The 18,092-nt window shown below is 56.1% G+C and overlaps 4 protein-coding genes across 4 annotated transcripts; 1 reads left to right on the top strand and 3 right to left on the bottom strand.

Annotated features, from left to right (window-relative positions):
- Positions 1 to 851: 851 nt before the first annotated feature.
- LMH87_002065 (uncharacterized protein) lies at positions 852 to 3,586 on the bottom strand (the record flags this gene model as incomplete). Its single annotated transcript, XM_056193458.1, has 8 exons — positions 852 to 2,187; positions 2,243 to 2,406; positions 2,456 to 2,585; positions 2,638 to 2,741; positions 2,793 to 3,015; positions 3,080 to 3,243; positions 3,299 to 3,381; positions 3,457 to 3,586. The coding sequence occupies 8 exons, from the start codon at positions 3,584 to 3,586 to the stop codon at positions 852 to 854; spliced, it is 2,334 nt and encodes a 777-aa protein (XP_056050494.1).
- A 1,540-nt stretch (positions 3,587 to 5,126) lies between these two features.
- On the top strand, positions 5,127 to 7,394 carry LMH87_002064 (uncharacterized protein; the record flags this gene model as incomplete). The annotated part of the gene is made up of 6 exons (XM_056193457.1): positions 5,127 to 5,263; positions 5,345 to 5,416; positions 5,487 to 6,026; positions 6,086 to 6,271; positions 6,327 to 6,595; positions 6,661 to 7,394. The coding sequence occupies 6 exons, from the start codon at positions 5,127 to 5,129 to the stop codon at positions 7,392 to 7,394; spliced, it is 1,938 nt and encodes a 645-aa protein (XP_056050493.1).
- A 1,743-nt stretch (positions 7,395 to 9,137) lies between these two features.
- LMH87_002063 (uncharacterized protein) lies at positions 9,138 to 10,886 on the bottom strand (the record flags this gene model as incomplete). The annotated part of the gene is made up of 1 exon (XM_056193456.1): positions 9,138 to 10,886. The coding sequence occupies one exon, from the start codon at positions 10,884 to 10,886 to the stop codon at positions 9,138 to 9,140; it is 1,749 nt and encodes a 582-aa protein (XP_056050492.1).
- A 5,930-nt stretch (positions 10,887 to 16,816) lies between these two features.
- Positions 16,817 to 17,856, bottom strand: LMH87_002062 (uncharacterized protein; the record flags this gene model as incomplete). Its single annotated transcript, XM_056193454.1, has 8 exons — positions 16,817 to 16,995; positions 17,046 to 17,303; positions 17,358 to 17,386; positions 17,436 to 17,458; positions 17,505 to 17,584; positions 17,640 to 17,666; positions 17,732 to 17,763; positions 17,831 to 17,856. 8 exons carry the CDS (start codon positions 17,854 to 17,856, stop codon positions 16,817 to 16,819), a joined length of 654 nt encoding a protein of 217 aa, XP_056050491.1.
- Positions 17,857 to 18,092: the final 236 nt, after the last annotated feature.

The raw sequence follows: 18,092 nt of genomic DNA, 5'->3' as shown, positions 1-18,092 counted from the left end.
GAGCTTTTCTGGCAGACTAATCTGAGCTTTGTGCGTTTTGAGCTGCATTCTGCACCGCTATCCTTTGGACCGTGGAGTCTAGCATCCGATTGTCGAAATCTGGCAAACTACCCACCGGGAACCAAAAGGATACCCCTATCAAGGTTCAAAAAGATACCATTCGTAATGCCGCGATCCATCCCTACTCTGGCATCTCTACAGCGACTCTCTCTCAGGGGTGTTTTGTCCGTTCTTCCTCACCAATTGGCCCACGCTCTTTCGGCAAGCCAGCTGCCATCCTTGAAGTGTCTTTCCTTGAATGGAATTGGGTGGTCATATTGCCCCGGAGACATGAGTTCCCTGGGCTGGTCATTGTCACCGGAGTGCTTTGCTAGCATGAATCCTCTCTCCGAGCCGCATTGGGTGATGATTGACCGCCGCCAGCCCAGAAGGACAAAGCAAGGCGTATTCAAATACAATATTGCACCTAAGTCAGACCTACTCGAGGCAATCGGAGCCTTTCAAGGTGCAACGCTAAAGAGCGTTTCCATCGGCTACTGCGGCTACCCGTACTTTGGAGATGAATCGAAAGGGTCGCGGTTTGTGGATCTTACCAAGATTGACTGGGATTCATTTCGACGTCACTTGGCCAACTTGGAAATGGTCGAGATCCAGGTTCCTGCTAAACAGCTGCCGGGAAGTCACTGGCCGCGAACCCTTCACGTTAAAAAGTGGGGGACGAGTTTTTTATTCATGACTTGGGATTCAAAGGACGACAACACGGTCGGTGGTGTGCATCAGACAAAATTCAAGGATTAAGTGAAAGATCTGCATTGTATAGTCTCTTCTCCGAAGAAGAAACTCAATAGCTACTATATGGTCAGATATGTCTTGAGAGGCAGCTTGCTACTACTACGACCAATATAAACCTCATAACTGCCCCTCTGCAGCTGCCACTTCTGCATCTCCGTGTTCCACACGCTCAGGTCCCGCCTCGTCAGCTCAAACACCACCTCGGTCGCCTCGCCCGGCTGCAACATCGGCTTCTCGAACCCGCGCAGCTGCTTGGCATGCATGCCCGGGAAGCGCACGTACAGCTGCGCCGCCTCCGCGCCCGCCACCTTGCCGCCATTCACCAGCTGGCACTTGACCGTCGCGACCACATCCCACAGATCGGCCTGCCCACCGCTCGCCACCGCGCCGGTCGGATATTCCGCCGGCTGCATGGGCGGCACCGCGAGCACAATGCCGGAGTAGTCGAAGCGCGTGTAGCTGAGGCCAAAGCCAAACTCGTACCGCGGCTCCACGTGCGCCTTTTCAAAGTACTTGTAGTCGGTGTAGACGCCCTGCGGGAAGTACGCCTGCGGCGACGCGCTCCCGGGGCTGGCCTGGGGGTCCAGCAGCGGGCCGTAGTCGGCGGCCGTCTTGGCCACGGTGTAGGGCAGCTTGCCGGAGGGGTTGGCCTCGCCCCAGAGCAGCGACACGAGCGCGTCGCCCGCCTGCTGCCCGGGGAGGTGCGCAAAGATGACGGCCGTGACGTTGGGGTGGTCGGCGAAGCCGCCGACGAGGCGCGGGCCCGCGTTGTGCAGGACCACGACGGTCCTGGCGCAGCGGTCCGCGACGGAGTTGACGAGGGCGTCCGTGTACGCGTCGTCGAGCTGCGGGCGGTCGTTGCCCTCGCGCGCCCAGGCATTGCCAAACACGACGCAGACGTCCGACGCGGGATCTACAGCCGCGGGCTGCGCAGAGGCGAGGTCCTGGCGGAGCGTGAAGCCGTCCTTGGCGGCCCGGGCGACAAAGGCGTCCTGCGGGGAGACGTGCGTCTGGGGCGTGATGGCGCCGGAGCCGCCGCCGCCAAACATGGTGCCGCGGCTGCCGATGGGGCTCGTGGCCGGGTCGAGCTGGAAGACGGGCGCGAGGCCGAAGCGCCAGGTGCCGTCGGCGTCCGTCTCGGCGGTCCAGCCGGGCGGCGTGCTAGCCGAGTAGCCAAAGATGGACACCGTCCTGGGGGACCGCAGCGGCAGCGTGTCCTTGGTGTTTTTGACGAGCACGTGGCTCTCGACGGCGCCCTGGAGGATGACGGGCATGTCGGCCGGGTCGCGGCCCTCGACGACGCGGTGCGGCACGGTGAGGTTGCCGGGCATGCCGACGCCGGGCGGGGGGAAGCTGGGGTCGTCCTGCTTCAGCTGGTACCACGAAGCAATGATTCTTTGTAGTCTGTCAGCGTCAAGTTTTCGACAAGAGGCGGAGTGTAAAATGGTACCTCATGGCCATGTCGGTCACGCGCGACTCGGGAAGCGTTCCGTTCTTGACAGCGTTGACGAGATTGGCGCCCCAGAAGGGCTCCGAGTTGGGCATGCCCATGTCCAGTCCGTTGGGGGCATCGCTGAACGCGTGCTGCGCTCCCCAGTCCGACACGACAAAGCCCTGCGGACAGTTAGCTTGTGCAATGTCCACACTGAGGCAGAAGTCCTACCTGAAAGCCGAGCTCGGTCTTGAGGATCCCGTTGAGCGTCTTGCTGTTCCCACACGCATACGTCTGGTTGAGGCGGTTGTAAGAGCACATGACGTTGGCCGCACCAGCCTTGACCAAATCAACAAACGGCCTGCAAAGGTTAGCTTCTTTCTACAGCAAACGAAGCTTCTCAGAGTACACACCAGAGATAGAGCTCGTGCATCGTCTTGTCATCAATATTCGAGGAGACGGCTTGGACATTTCCGTCCAGCGAGCGGTAGAGCTCCTGCTCATTACCAATGTAATGCTGTGCCCTCGTCAGAATCTCATTCTACAAAGCTCGGCGACGATAACATACCTTGACGCTGGTAATCACGTTCTGGCTCTGCACGCCCTGGACAGTCTCGGCCGCCAAGACGCCCGAGAGGTACGGATCGGCCGACGAGCCCTCCCAGTTACGACCGCCCTTGACGACGGTCCACGCAGGGCCGACGACGGGTCCGAGCATGACGTTGACGCCCTTGCGTCTGTTTTCGCCGCCGAGGGCGATGCCGCGCTTACGCGCAAGGTCCTTGTTCCAGCTGTTTATTTCGTTTATTTAGCCCGTGTGTCCATCCACGCCGATTCGGAAAGGGGGCTGCTCACCTCGCGCCGACGCCGATGCCGCTGGTGAAGCCGCTGACATTGTCGGTCGCGCGGACGCCATTGCCGGCATCGTTCAGGCACATGCCCGGGAACTCGAGCCGCGGGATGCCGGGGATGGTGCCGGAGCAGCCCGACTTGAGGTCGACGCCCCCAGTCAAGCTGACCTGTCCCGCATCAGTCTCGAGCGTACCACCATGTAGTAATTAGTCATAAACCTACTTTTTCTTCGAGCGTCATCTGGTCGACCAAGGCCTTGGCCCGGGCAAAAGCATCCGCCCATTCATTTTGACCACTGATTGGTGCTTTTGCAAGTCCCCCTCGTGTGTTAGCTCAACATGGACCTTGATTACACCACGCGAAAAGCGGTGCACACTCACGCGACGGGAGAACCTCTGGCGAATGCTGATACGCATCGCCACCGCTGCCGTCTTGTCGAAAGTAGACCTGGCCACCCACGGCAGGGCGAAGCAGTGCCAGACCTGTCAGCAAAGATGGAAGCATAACCATGTCTTTGTCTTTGTGAAAGAAAAAGAACCAAGACAATACAGCTGCAGATCGTCAGTCGGTGAGGGGAGCGGGCATCTCCCCTCATTTAAAAAGGGCGACGCCGAGACTGTTTGGTTTACCTTTTCATGCAATGTCACCGTGCCGTTACCTTTTGCCGGCCTACCACGCGACCGACCCGACCCTCCGCCTCAGGCGCAACATCGGTCAAATGAAGATCTGTCGAGCAGGTCTTTGTCCCCGCGCGCGGGGTACGCATGCATGCAAGTCAGACCTACAGATACATTGATTGGGCTCGTCTGATGTTGTACGGTGCTTTTTTCCCCCTCCTTCTTCTTCTTCTTCTTCGTCTTCTTTGCACAGACTTGATACAGATGTCTAGGTTTGAACTGGCCTGTCTGCCTGAGTAGCTTCACAGACTAGCCAAGGCTTCGACCAGGTGCCGCGCGGGCGGGCAGGCACTCGAGGTAAGCCCCCCTACCCCCGTGAGAATATATTGCCGTCATAGCTCCGAAAGCGAAGCGACTAAAGTAGAGCATCACCGATGCCAATATCCTTGGCTTTATTGTTCCTCCTCCCCCGCACTTCTCCCCGCCTCGCGTGGGGGGTGGGTGATCTGCTGGATCCCCGCCCCGCCAGCGCATCAAACACGGACCGAAAAAAGAAAAGAAAGAAAACACGCGGTATTAGTGCAAAAGCATGCAAGTCGACGGCGCGGTACTTGGCAAAGCTTTTTTTTGTCGAATGTAGCGGCTTGTTAGTGCTGCGCCTTGGGTCCTACTATGTACCGACCCCCCTTGGCCCTTGTTTGTGACGCGACGGACTTACCCTACAGGAAATCGCAAGAACTTGGACATTACGACAACACTCACAGCAGTCGACCAAGCAACTGCCGAGTCTACTACATTATGCCACCAATTATTCTTCATCTTGTACTGTCGTAATTTTCCTTTTTTTCCTCTCTTTTTTTTCAACATCAGATCGTAGCTAGGCGAGCGCCGATGGAACCACCGCCCAGACTGAAACAAACAATGCTCGAAAATGAGTTAGGAAAGGGGTTCTCGTTGGCGCGGGTGCTCAAACAAAACACGACTGACAAAGAAAATGAAGAGGCAAGGCTGCTTGAGAAACTCGTTTGACAGGCAGTTGCGCGGAACGCATCGTCATGTCGTGTCCATCACCCAATGCAATTCAATCCACGCAATGAGAAACCAGCTATAGGCAAAGACGTATAGATTGAAAAAAAACCGAATCTCATCAGAGAAACAGTTCATGAAGCCAAGCAAACCGCAAAATCGAAAGCCGACCCCGCCGCGGGCCGGCCGCTGTCCTAAACCGGCTGCGCTAAAACCTCGTCAACATCCGAAGCCGTCCGGAACCAAGACCCTCTCTTTCACCGGGCCCTCCGCACCACGCTCGACTCTTTCCTTCCGCAATCTCGCTGCCATACGTGCGACATCTCTTATACCGTCCGGCCACTGTATCCCTTCTGTAGCCTGTCGCCTCCCTCCCGCACAGCCAGCCAGCCAGCCAGCCCCCCGCCATGTCTTCATGCCCCGTGTCGTCGTCCCAAGACTCCGGCCCCGCCGCCGGCCGGAAGCGCATCCCAACCGCCTGCGAAGCCTGTCGCGTGGCCAAGATACGCTGTCTGCCCAGCGACCAGGACGGCACATGCCAAAAGTAAGCTCCTCTCTTTCCTCAGCGCTGCTCTTCTTCCATTACTTCCATTGAGTACTCCCCCCTCACTGACTTGACCTAAAGATGCCTCGTCTCCAAGAAGGAATGCGTCTCCAGAACAGGTCCTCGACGACGCCGACCCAATAAATCCAAACTGTACGCCATACCCTGCATTATTCGTCGCCTCAATCCCACTCCTGATATAGCCCATGACTGACCATCCAAGACCTCCTGGCGATTCCCTCCCCCCGCCCCCCAAACCCACTGGCACATTCACCATTGATATTCCCCTCGCCCAAGCCTCGGGTTCTTCCTCTGTGGAAACCCTTCGCGAGACTCACGCTGCCTATCTCGACAGCCTTTTCCCTCCCTCCCATACTTCCGCCCCTCCCTCTCCTTCCTACTTCCAAGGTAGCATCTCCTCCGAAGCCGCCTCCAGCCCGTCCGCTACCTCCAGCTCCATTCAGGACATGCACGCCCGGCCTTCCTTCAACATATCCTCTGCCGAGTCGCTCCTCGACACTTTTCGCTCCATGCTGTACTACTGTCCGTGCATCCTCCTCCCTGAAGACGTGACGGTGCGAGACCTTGCGCAGACAAGACCGTTTGTGCTTCTAGCGATTCTTGCCGCGGCGGCGGGGGCCAAGTCCCTCCAGGGTCATAATCTATACGATGACGAGTTTCGCAAAGTCTTTGCGCTGAAGCTCGTGGCCGGCGGGGAGCGCAGCCTCGAGTTGCTGCAAGGCATATTGATCTATTGTCTTTGGTTCGTAGTCTCCAGAATCCGTGTGCAAGTTGCTGAGCCAAAGCTGATTTTCAGCCCAGGTATCCGTTCCATCTTCGGCCCCGGGCCAAGCAAATCTTCCAATACACGCGCATGGCCGCCGATCTCGTCCACGATCTCGAGCTAGACACCGATCCTTTCCCTGACACCACCACCACCACCACCATGACCCCCGAGCGTCTCGACTCCATCCGGGCCTACGTCGCCCAATACTATCTCTCCTCCTCGTAACCTCCCCAAACCTCCAACCTCCTCCCTTCACAGCTGACGCCACATACACAGCTTCGCAGTCACCTGGCAAGCCCACCGCAGCCACCCCGTCCCATTCACATCCTGGACCTCGCAATGCTGCCATCTCCTCACCACGCACGCCTCCTCCCCCGGCGACGCCGTCCTCGCCTCCCTCGCACGTCTGGGGCACACCGTCCGGGGCGCCTGGGCCGCCGTCCGCGACCATAACCCCGCCGACAACAGCACCCTCGTGTTTCGTGGACTAGAAGCACAGTTCCAGGATCAACAGGCGCATCTCCCCGCCTCCGTCTCCAACACCTGTAATTCACTCTTCTCAAACCTCACCCCAGTCTTCTTCCTACTAAGATCATCATCACCATCGCAGTGCCAGTCCGGCTCCAAAGCCTCTTTACCGAATTCTTCCTCCTCGGCGGCTCCATCCTGCGCATGCCCGCCCCCGCCAGCAAACCCCCGTCACCACCACCAACAGCCCCCGACCCCTTCCGTCCGACGCTCTCCCGACTGACGTCCTGCGTCCACGCCGTCGCCCAGTTCCTCGCCCTCGTCGCCGCCATCCCGTCCGCCTCCCTCGCGCACCTCTCCACCGGCGACTGGGGCCGCCTCATCCTCGGCATCGTCGTCGCCATGCGCCTCTCCTTTCCGCTGCCCCCGGAGTGCTGCTGCCCCGAGTACGACAGCGCCTGGGCCCGGAGCCAGCTCGGCTTCGCCGCGTTTCTCGACGTCATGACGGCAGACGCGGCCGGCACCGATCTGACGTCGGCGGCCAAGAGGTTCGATGTCGTCTCGGCGAGCAAGGTCGTGATTGCGGTGGTCAAGGAAAAGTACGAAAAGCGGCTGGCGCTGCTGCTGCAAAAACGAGATCAGCAGCAGCAGCAGCAGCAGCAGCAGCAGGTGGAGGAGCAGGCGCGGTCCAAGTGCCCGATGCTGGACGGCTCGCTGGATCGCTACTTCCCGCTCTGGAACGGGAGCGTCGGGCAGACGATGAGCATGCCGTCCATGTCTTTCATGGAGGGCATGGCCGATGGTAGCGACGCCATGCTAGACGCATGGGCCGAGGACGCATTCGACTGGATCGATCCGGGGCAGGGTATGCTGTGAGCCAGCAATTTTCAAACGACGAGCATGTCACATTTAAACACAAGAGATGTTTGTACCCAGGCAAGTGGCCGCAAAGTTGTGTATCTTGTACTAGCGAAAAGAGAAAGAGAAGGGAAAGAATCAGAAGCACCGCCCCAAATAGCAGCAACCCACCCACCCAAACGGTCCCGATTTCCAATTCAACTCAAAAAGGCTGTACCAAAATAAATAAAATCAAATCCAATCCGCGCTAAGTGCTCCATGCCGATTAATAAAAATGCCCAACTATTGTCAAACAATTGCAAAATGAACAAAAGCCAACGCACCAGATATAACAGCAACGCAAACATATAAACGACTCTCCAACGACCACACAGCCGCCAGAAAGAATCCTCGCTCATGCCTCATCTCGGACACAAAAGCCCTCGCTGAAAACAAGACGATCGCTGTTCACGCGACCAACCACACAGGTGGATACAAGGGGGGAATCAAGTATTGGAAAGGAGAAGAAGAAAAGGGTAAAAGGAGGCAAGGAAAAGAAGGGCCATTATAAATCGATATCGAGAAAAGGGGGAGGAACAAGACTAGAACAAAACAATCAAAATCAACACCGTATCCCCAACACGCAAAAAGTTGGACCGTTTCTTGCTCCGGAGCAATGATTTCGAAAGAATAAAAAACCAAACAAAACAAGTCGAAAAGGGAGGTAAAACGCCGTGCCCGATACACTGCCCCGAAAAGTTCCTGACGACCTGAGAATGCTCCAAAAATTAGAAATGACGGGCCTCCAAAAACACCTGAAGCCGATCCGATATAAATAAAGGCCAATGCTGAAGAAGAAAAAAAGGTTGCCACAAATACCGGTTGTTTTTTTCGTTTTATTTTGTCAAGGGAAAGGCAGGATTGCGCGTGCCAGAAGAAGCCCTTGTTCAATGCAGTTTGTTCCGCATTGCTCTTGTTTTTGTTTTTGTGTATCCGTGAAACCCAAAAAAAGGAAACAGAAACTGTCTGGATCCCATATATAGAAACTCGCCATGGGAGTTTTCCACCAAAGTATAGATGTTGAACCGAGGCAGTCATCTTGATTACCCGCCTGTTTGTCCAGACCTTGCAACTAGGAAAACCTCCGACAAGCGAGCCAAGGGTGCGAAACCAGTCGCGGAATGAAAAAAAGGCCAAAGGGCTGCGACAAGATGCGCCCAGGTTCTGCATGCCAGGTTTTGACCTTGTCATTCTGATTGCCCGTGCATTTTCGTACGCATGTGCTCCGAATGGGTAGAAAAAGAAGACACCGATCGGTGCGAAAACAAGAGATGTGCGCCGACTGTGTGCTGAACCGTCCCATGCTCCTTGCTGTCCGTTCGCCTTGTCCTGAAATAAGCCCTACCGGCAAGGTGAGGCTCGTAGGTGGCGTTGATGCATATATTCAATCTCCGGCGTTCGTATAGGGAATAAAGTAAACCAAGCGATAATTCGATAAACATGCGCATGAAATCTTTTTTTGGTAGGACTGAGGGTCCAGTTTTGGGTGTTTTGTAATTGTGTCGCTAAATGCCAATACGCGTTGCAGCATCATATAATGCGCCCTCGTAGCTGAAATCGAAAAGAGATAAACAAGTAGCATCATTTCTCATACTGGTCGCGTAATGCTGGGGTATGGTCGGGCCAGTAATATGCCAATGAGATAAAAGTGATTGCTGATATGCTCGAATGACAGGTGTGCAGGTCATGATGTTAGTAGCTTGTGTGCCGCAGGGCCCAGGGCTAACGTGTGTTGCGGGGTGCAAAGTTACTGTTGTGGCCGTTGTGGCCATTGTATCCATTGTGACCGCTGTGAACATTGTGACCATTATGGTTGTTGTGGCCGTTGTGGTTGTTGTGATTGTGGCCCGGTGCAGCACCGTTGTTGGGGGAGGGTGTATTCCAAGGGTTGTTACTGGCCGAGGGAAAGCCAGGGTAGCCAAATTGCTGTCGCTGGCTGCTGCCTCCGCCGTTGGCATTGAAGCTGGAGCGTCCGCTCCCCAGACCAGGAGGTGCAGATAGACCAGGGGGTGGTCCGTTGGCGCTGAAGCCATTGGCGGGTCCGTTGACGATGCCGTTGGCATGAGGCATCTGCATAGACGGAGACTGGGTCGGGACCTGGCCGGAGCGGACTCCAAGTGGATTCTTGGAGAAGCTCAGACGAATTCCACCCTTGGTACTGTTGTGCAGTAGAAGGCCGTACAGCTCGTGGAGCGCCTTGGTGGCGAAAGAAATGTCTTCAAACTCGACAAAGCACATGGGGCCATTCTGCTTGGTGCGGAAGCAAAGACGCTTATAGCCGCGCTGCTTGGAGAACATGGCCTTGAGCTCCTCCTCGGACGTATCGATGGGCAAGTTGCCGACATACAGGGTGTTGCACGGCGGATTCTGGTCGGCAGGGTTCACCGGGGGGAAATTGTGACGTGAATAATGCTGACCAGCAGGGGGGGTGAAGCTCATGTTGGGGGCGTTGCCGACGGGCGAAAGCGAGTTGATGTGCTGCGGCAGCGAGGAAGGGCCCGGGGGACTGTTGGTGTTGAGCGTCAGGTTGGCCATGAGATTGACGGGGATCTGCGGCGCGGTAGCGCGTCGGCCAAAAGAGCTGCTCTGCGGAGGGTTGTTCTCAGCATAGGCAACCGGGTCCTTCAAGAGATTGCTCGTGTCGTCGTCATCGTTGTAGTCGCCGGTAATGAGAGACTTGCTCGAGATGTGGTTCCGATCCGAGGCATGGTTGAGGTGGTTTCCGATGGGCGATTGCTGCGAGAAGATGTGCTGGTGGTAATGCAACTCGCTGTCGCTGGAGCGAAACTCGTGACCAGCGAACATGCGGGAGGGAGACGGCTTGTCGCGGGGATGAAAGGGAGCCGTAAATTGAGGCTGATGGCGGATCGACGGACCACCGGGGGCCGCAGATGTGGCAATGTGGCCGTTGGCTCCGGACTGGGCACCTTCGTTGTGTCGGGGAGCGTTGACGCCGCTGGGGCTGAGGATCTCAACAATCATTTCGGCATCGTTGGAGATGTTGGGGTTGCCGTCAAGCATAGTCTTGGCTTGGAGGGCGCCATTCATCGTCTTGAAGCGTAGGAGAGCTGAGCGGAATCCCTCGTCTTCGGACTTTTCGGGAGAGAGCAGCTCGATGTCAGTGAGTTCTTTCGACCAGACCAGCATGAGTCGAATGGTTTCCTCGGAGGAGCTGAGCGGCAGGCGGCGAAGCAGGACGCGAATGACGGATGGTGCGGGAGAGCTGGAGAAGGGTGTGCCTACGGCCATGGCTTGACCGTTCATGGTGAAGGGAGCGGGTAATGGGCCCGAGGCGGTCGGCCCGAAGGCGTGTGATGAGGTGCGAAAGGCGGTAATGGCCATGGAGTCGGACTCTGCGGCCGAGGACGGCGTAGGAGGACTTGAGCGGTCGGACTGGGAGGACTTTGCAGAGCCGGGAGCGGAACCAACCGGCGGTTGAGTGGGCGACAATTTGCGGTCGTTGTTGTTCATCGCCCGAAGGTTAGGTGCATACGGTTGGATGGAGAAGGGTCTGCTCGCGTGGCAGGGATGACGCTGTGGAACAGGAATGCGACGGTATATGCAGTCGCAAATCGGTAGAGTGCAGTCGCGCTAGCGCAGGGTCGTCGCCCGATCGCAGAAGCGCAGTCGCCAATGGCGAGAGAAAAATCGCGAGGCGGTGGCGTCGTAGAGGGTGTCGCTACGGCAGCGCAATAAACCCGCGGGGTTTGTCGATGGCGCGAGACCACGGGAGGACTGATTCGAGGACGCGATAGTCGCTGCGCGGACTCGGCGAGGCGGTAGTGTAGTTGCGACTAGCAAACGGGATCGCGAGGACGAGACGAGCCGGGCGTCGTTTGTGTGTCGCGCGCGGTTATGCTAAGATGCTAGTGATGGCGCGACTTGTTTGGCCGAGAATCACGGTGGGGACGAGCGATATTGTCAAGAAATATGTCGATGGTGGGAAAAATCGCGTCTTTTGCGGTGATGCAGGCCGTCGCGACTTGCGTGAGAGGATGCACGGTCGGGCAAGGGATAGGGTGCGATCGGCAGGTTCAGATGTCAGCGTCGCGAGAGGGGAGAGGCTGATGCGAAGGAGGAGAAGAATAAATAATGCGGCGTGTGATGCGAGAAATGTGACTAGGAAAAAATAATAATCAAAATAGTAGGACGGTTCGGCCGAGGAGAGTTTGATGATGGAGGAGGCAGAAGAATGGCGGCAGATGGGAAGAGCAAAAGAGGCGCGGCGCCGCCACAGAGCAGCAGGCAGGGAGTGGCAGGGCGAGCGAGGCCTGGGCGGGCTGCAGGAGTGGCACAGTGGCTGCTTGACGGATCAGTACTTTTAGTGCGTAGCAGCATACCTAGGCAAGGTAGGTAGGTACCTAGTAGCTAATAAGGTAGCAGCAAGTTAGCATGGCGAGCGAGCCAAAGCCAAGAGCGAGCGAGCGGGCCAGTGCAGGCGGCGGCGGACGGAGACGGCGGACTGCGGGTACTTGGACTTGGGTGGCCCCATGCGGGTGTGGGTGTGTACCTTGTGTCTGCTTTAGTCTGGTCAGTCAGTGATGGCCCTGGGGGGAGAGGGAGGGGAGGGGGCGCGGTGGCCATCGAGTACCTGACCAACTACCCTGCTTGCCACGCCTAGGTACTCAGTAAACTAGGTGCACAGGTAGGTACAGTGGGTTGTAGGCAGGTAGGTACAGTGGGTTGTAGGCAGGTAGGTACCTATTTTACCAGCAAATACCAGGCCGCATAGCAAGGCTGCCGCCACTCAAAAACTACGGACGAATACTCCGTCCTCTATCCGTACACGGATGTACTGTACCCATGTAGGCAACTACCTACTCAGCAGGCACCGCTGGATTCCCTCTGCTTTCTTCTCAAGTGCCTCTGCCACCAGGTGGCGGATGTATGCGGCCCTGCTCATCCCTCCCCTCTAGCCCGTCCTCCTCCGTGGTCCCGGGGAGTTACTGGTAGCAGATGCTCGACACATGCGCCACCACGGCACCACACCATCTCGTCGACCCTCCACATCTTTTTCTTGCCCTTTGCATCGCTGTCTGCGCTCCTACTCGTTCGCAGACAACAGCCGATGGGGCACACCACTCGAAGCTTGTCCTGACCGGGACTGGAACCTGCTCTGCTAGCGGCAGGGTGTGTGCCAGAATGTGTCCACTTTGCTTCTCGTCCTCCGCCACCACCCACCAGAAGCAACTCGCTAGTCCAGGGGCGTCGTCCTCGTAAATGGCCCGGGCGGGCGAGACAAGAAAGGACCAGGCCCATCTCTGCCCTCGTGTTTCTGCGATTCCCATATGGGCCGGCCATGGCTATCGCTTGCGGAACCTGGGCGGTCCTCGATCGCATGGCCCATTCATCACAATCGGCGACCCTCCTCGACAGCAGGCCCTGGCTGAAGACATTACCAGGAAAGCCATGCTCTCATTGCAGCTTTGTGAGGGTCATAATCATCGCGTCATGACTTGCGCCAGGGCTTGCCCTACGCAAAAGGCCATCATCCTGTTTTTGTTGCCATCGCGCTGTGAGTCACACCAGGTAATGCCTCGGCCTGTCTGCCTGTCTGTCTCGAAGCTGAGCCGCCAACAGAGTTATGCTAGGACATGAAATCGAGCCAATCATGCTTCCGTGATACTATGCGACAATTTCGTCTGGTCGTAGGCTGTGCGCGCTGTCTCGCTAATAAAGCCCATCCAGGTGCTGTTTATTCGTTGTCGCCGCCAACGGTAGAGTAGAATAGTAAGATCCAGGCTGGTTGTATTCGCAGGCCATATTTGGGCGCCGTAAGCCCTGTGAAAGCTCTCTGGCGGCACACGAATACCATACCTACTATTCTGGCTCTTGGTCGTCGGTAATTCTTCAGCGCCGACTGGAGTCACACATTCGCGCCACGTAAACATGACTTGATGCTGCCATTTTCCATCAGACACCAACGAGACTTGACTGATCCCGTCGCCAGCCTCGAGCGAAAACACCAGTACGAGTAGGCGGGCACCTACCTACCAGTACAGGTAGGTAAGGGGCGTGCGCCTATCAGTAGCCCAAGAGAAGAGACCCAACTTGGCTTGAAGGGTATGCGCATCAAAGGCCATGTTTTGTCTAATCCGACCAATCATGAGCCGAGCGCATCGGCCGGTGAAAAAGTCAAAGTCGAGGGGCAGTAAATTGCGGCAGGCCTTGTGACGCTCTCGGCCCGCTGTTTTCTTCTTTTTTGCCTGCTGAAAATGGCGTCCCTTTCTCTCGAAACCTTGAGCGCCATTGTCGGTCGACGTCTTTTCTTGTCCAGCGTGCACTCGTCGCGGCACTCGTCGCGGGTGCCCCCAACTCGTTCTTGTGTGTACTGGTGCCGCCATGTTGCCGTTGCTGTTTGTGCTGGCTCGTCCTTGTCGCAGTCGCAAACCATCCGTCTCCCTCTTTGCCGAGTGCGACACTGTCCCCGCGCTTTTCTCTCTCCCTGCATGTCTTGTTGCCTCTGTTGCCGCTGTTCCCGTGAGCTTCCAGAGGCCCGGTATTCTGTCTTGCCCCCTCTCCCGCTTGTCGGTCCCTGACAGCAACATTGTATCGGCACCCAGTTGCTACCAGTCCTACCAGTAGTGGTCAAGTGTGCTTGCCCCCCGTCCCCCCCCCAAATAACGCGCTTTAATTACCCAGGACGCGTTCGCCTTGCCTCTTGCCGCGGTTCCCCGTAGCCCGCCAGAGTGGGTAATGAGAATGAAAGCAACCTAGCGTCATCATTTCACGGCCGGCTGCTTCTCCTGCACGCATGTGGGGGAGGATCGATCCGCTAACGCAGGCAGCGCAGTGCAGCTGGCGGGAGTGTGTTTGTGATGTGTGCATGCCGTGGGCGGATGGCCTCTGCCCGTGGTGTTTTCGGTTGCCTGCCTTCCTGCCTGCCGCAAACAGCCCGCCGCTGTCGGCTCCAAGACAGACCTCGACCTCCGTCCACGGAACGACGTCCCGATACGAGCCCTGATGTGCGAAAAGTCGCCAACAGTTGCAATGACATGCTCCAGCCAATAGTCCCATCATTTCGAGATGGGCTACAAACCTGTATGCTGCAGCCACATTGCGCCTGGATTCTCCTCGCTGTCGCCCTGTCACCCTGTCGCCCTGTCACCACCCGTCTTGAAAATAAGCGCGCTGTGTATCGAACCTCGATTGCGTGTAGACAGCGGTAGCATGTATTGATGCACCATGGCACGTGTATTCAGGCCGTCCTCATCGATCATGGTGGTCACAGCTTACCCCAGCTCGTCTAATGCCACACAAACTGCTGCATCACCACGGCCAAGGGTTTCACTGTCCCTTTCGATATGATTCTCGTCGGCCATGTTGCCTGATGCGGTCATTGTCGATTTGTGCCCTTTTCCTGCAGCGTTGGCAGCTCTCCTAGTAGCGCATTCGCTCCCCCCGTCTGCCTGTGGTGTACATTCTACGTCAGCTCTTCTCAGTATCCGCCTCGGCGTTGAAACGTCTCTCACCGGTATTCTTCAAACTCTGGCCTGCGACAGTAATCCAAAATCTGGCTCATTGTCAGCATGTGCATTCTTTTTTCGTCGCTTTCTCAGCTCTTGCTCCCGCTTACACCCCCTTGCAACCCAGCCGCATGGTTCCGAGCCCATTCATGCATAAAAGCAGGCCCCAGAGGCCCACCACCATGCCGGCAGTTTATGAAACGACCACGAATCACCACCCAACTATCCTGCACTCTCACACCGAGCTCACACACCTCCGGTGGAGGACGGCTGACCTTCGGCGGCGGAGTCTGGAGAATCCCCGCCCGCGGTGTAGGCATTTCCCGGCGCGGGCGGATGGAGGATGTGATTTTATTTCCTGGTGGGTGGCTATGGAGACTTCGCCCGTTCCGTGGCTTCATCTCTCGTTTGTTGCAGATAAGTGAGCTCGCCATTTGAACGAGGGAGAGAGCACGGTTGATGCGTATTTGGAACACTGGGCCCCTTTGTAGAGGAGAAGAAACACCAGGTGCGAGAGGGTCGTTGCCGCCGCAGGGCTGTGCAACGTCTGCATGGCATTTCAACGACGAGCTTCCACCTACTACCTACCTGCCTACTTTTAATGCGTGGTCGCCTATAACAGTTGATAGCTTTGAAGAGGGGTTTCCTACCAATGAAAATACCCAAGACATGTGGTCTACATAAATCGAGTCAAATATCGCATCAAACATTGTTTTGCGCATGGCTCTCCTGCGCAGTCAATAGTCTGATCAAAGGAAGGGCTACCACTCGCTTGTAGCCGTACAAAACGGTTTACAACGTAATCATCCTTTCGCGTTGAGTTCTATACAATGGAGCATTGCTCTTTTGCTCTTTCATAGCCCAACCTTGGGCATCTCGCGACTACCTCGGCATGCTGCACGTCCATCTGCGACGACACGTTCCGTGCCTCTCTCTTTGTCCACTTTGCAATCGTAAAAGTAACATGAATAGCCCACGCGCATGGGGGCCTTGTACTGTATCCGGTCCATTCACACCATCCGTCGTATTGTCTGACAGCCCTGCGCGATGATGCCGCACACGCATAAGCCGCACCACCCTTGCAAACCCCCTCCTCAGCTGCACTGCAAGCCCATTGCGCAGAGCCTCGTCTTTTGCTGTCCATGTTCCGCACCCTTCCCCGACACTAATGCCTGTACCTGGCGCACTCTTTCTTCTCCAATCCTTGCGCATCCACGCACGCCTCTCACGCACCCTTCTCTTCGCGGCCAGTTCTCTGTCGGATTCGTTGGTGAAAGCAAGCCACGTGGCAGCCCAAATGCCCAGCATGCTCGCTTTCTGTAGGCCCAGTACACTTTTGACTCACCCAGAAGCTGCAGGTAAGCTGCAGTACAAACCGAGCATGCGGCGTGGATGGGATGAGAATGAGCTTGGTGTTAGAGTACCTGCCAAATGGTATGATATTGCATAGGGCACTCCCGACACAGGAGCAGGAGCAGGGCCTATTATGCGATACTTTGCGTGATCCTGAAAAGACGAGAAGAAGAAAAGGAGTTTTCAATGACGGTGCTCTGATCTTGAGCAACACATGGTATATAAGAAACGAACCCAATCCAAAAGACTCCCAAGACAAAACAAAAGCTTTAGGTATATTTCAACGCCCGTACGCCACCCATGTCCTTTTGATGGTCCGTCCCACACTGCATCATTTGAATACCCATTATCACATGCTCCGAATTTCCTCGCCCTTTCGCGCTACCGTCTCGGTAAGCATTTCCAAAAGTGAGCAACATCGCCCAGTGCTAGTCCTTAGAAAGCATATGATGTCTGGTAGATGATTGTAATGACAGCAAGAAGCCTGCTCCTCGAATCATGCAAGGCATGAGCACTGCACATGGTGTCTCTCTCAGACACCGGTGATCCTCATTTGTAATGATGCCAATAAAATCGCGTCCCTCAAAGAATCACACAGCGCGGCTGCCCATTCTCGCGGAAGCGCAGTCTGTGGCGTCGTTTGTGTCCACCCTTGGCCGAGTCAAATTTGAATCCTTCCTCTGCGTCACCCGGAGCCGAATAATCGTCGTCTTTGCGCAGCATTTGTCGAGATAGGTCAATAAAAACTTCATCAACATTGGCTAATGGATGTCAGCAGTCGCTTCAACCAAGAGAATATGCCAGTACTTACTGCGAGTCCTGGCGCTCGCTTCATAGTAAGGCGCGCCCCAACGTTGCGATATCGAGAATCCCTTGGCACGAGGAACTGCGCGGCTGTCTTCCAGATCTGCTTTATTTCCGACAATGACCATGGGAATATTTTCGTCATCTTTGATACGGATTATTTCTTCGCGCAGACCGGCAAGTTCGCTCAGTGACGATGGCGATGTGATGCTAAAGACGAGCAAGAATCCCTGGCCGGTCTTCATGTACAAGTCTCGCATAGCAACTGGTCATGTGTTAGTACCTCTAGAGGGTGCTGAGAGGATGAAAAGCTGCGTACCAAACTGCTCGGTCCCAGCAGTATCCAGACTAATCCAGGTCAGTGATAGTAGCATTTTGACGTCATGAGCGTCCTCACATCTCCAAGACGACTTGGCGGCCCTGACAGAGTTAGCTAGGAAAGGAAAAAGGTCGGCAGGCCACATACATCGACTTGTATTTGCGTGCGATAAGAATCCTCAATGGTCGGATCATAGCTCTCGATCCATTCATTGTGTACAAATTGGGCTGTGAGCACGTTAGGCGGATAGTCCACAGCCACTGCTCGTTTAATTTCTCATACCAGTCAAGCAGCTCTTTCCAACACCACCTGGAAATGGTTGTCAGTTGAGGGTGCACAATGCGATCGAGGATGTGATGCGAGGTTGTACGAACCAGCTCCAAGGACCACAACATGGAGCTCCCGGCTGCCAAAAATTAGCCAGCGTTTCCAATTGAGTGGGATGATGAACCAATTGAGTCTGTGCAGCATACTTTGTGGAGTGATTGAATCGCCCCATTGTGATTATCAGTTTAAATGATTTATGAGCGCAGTGGTGGCCGGTGGAAGAATGAATGAAGAAACGTGCGACGACGGAGCCGAGAATGAGCGATGACCTGCACGATGCGTGTAGATCGGGTAGCTGGTGGCGGCGACCGAAGCTGAATATATGACGAGAAGGCGTGATTGGCAGGGCGGAGACGGAACGGGGATCCGGGTCGAAAAAAGGGTGTCGCCGGGATCTGTGCAAGCTGC

Source organism: Akanthomyces muscarius, chromosome 3, assembly GCF_028009165.1.
Source record: "Akanthomyces muscarius strain Ve6 chromosome 3, whole genome shotgun sequence".
Lineage (NCBI taxonomy): Eukaryota > Fungi > Ascomycota > Sordariomycetes > Hypocreales > Cordycipitaceae > Akanthomyces > Akanthomyces muscarius.
Note: the sequence above shows the minus strand (reverse complement) of the source record. Positions and strands in the feature narration are given on the sequence as shown.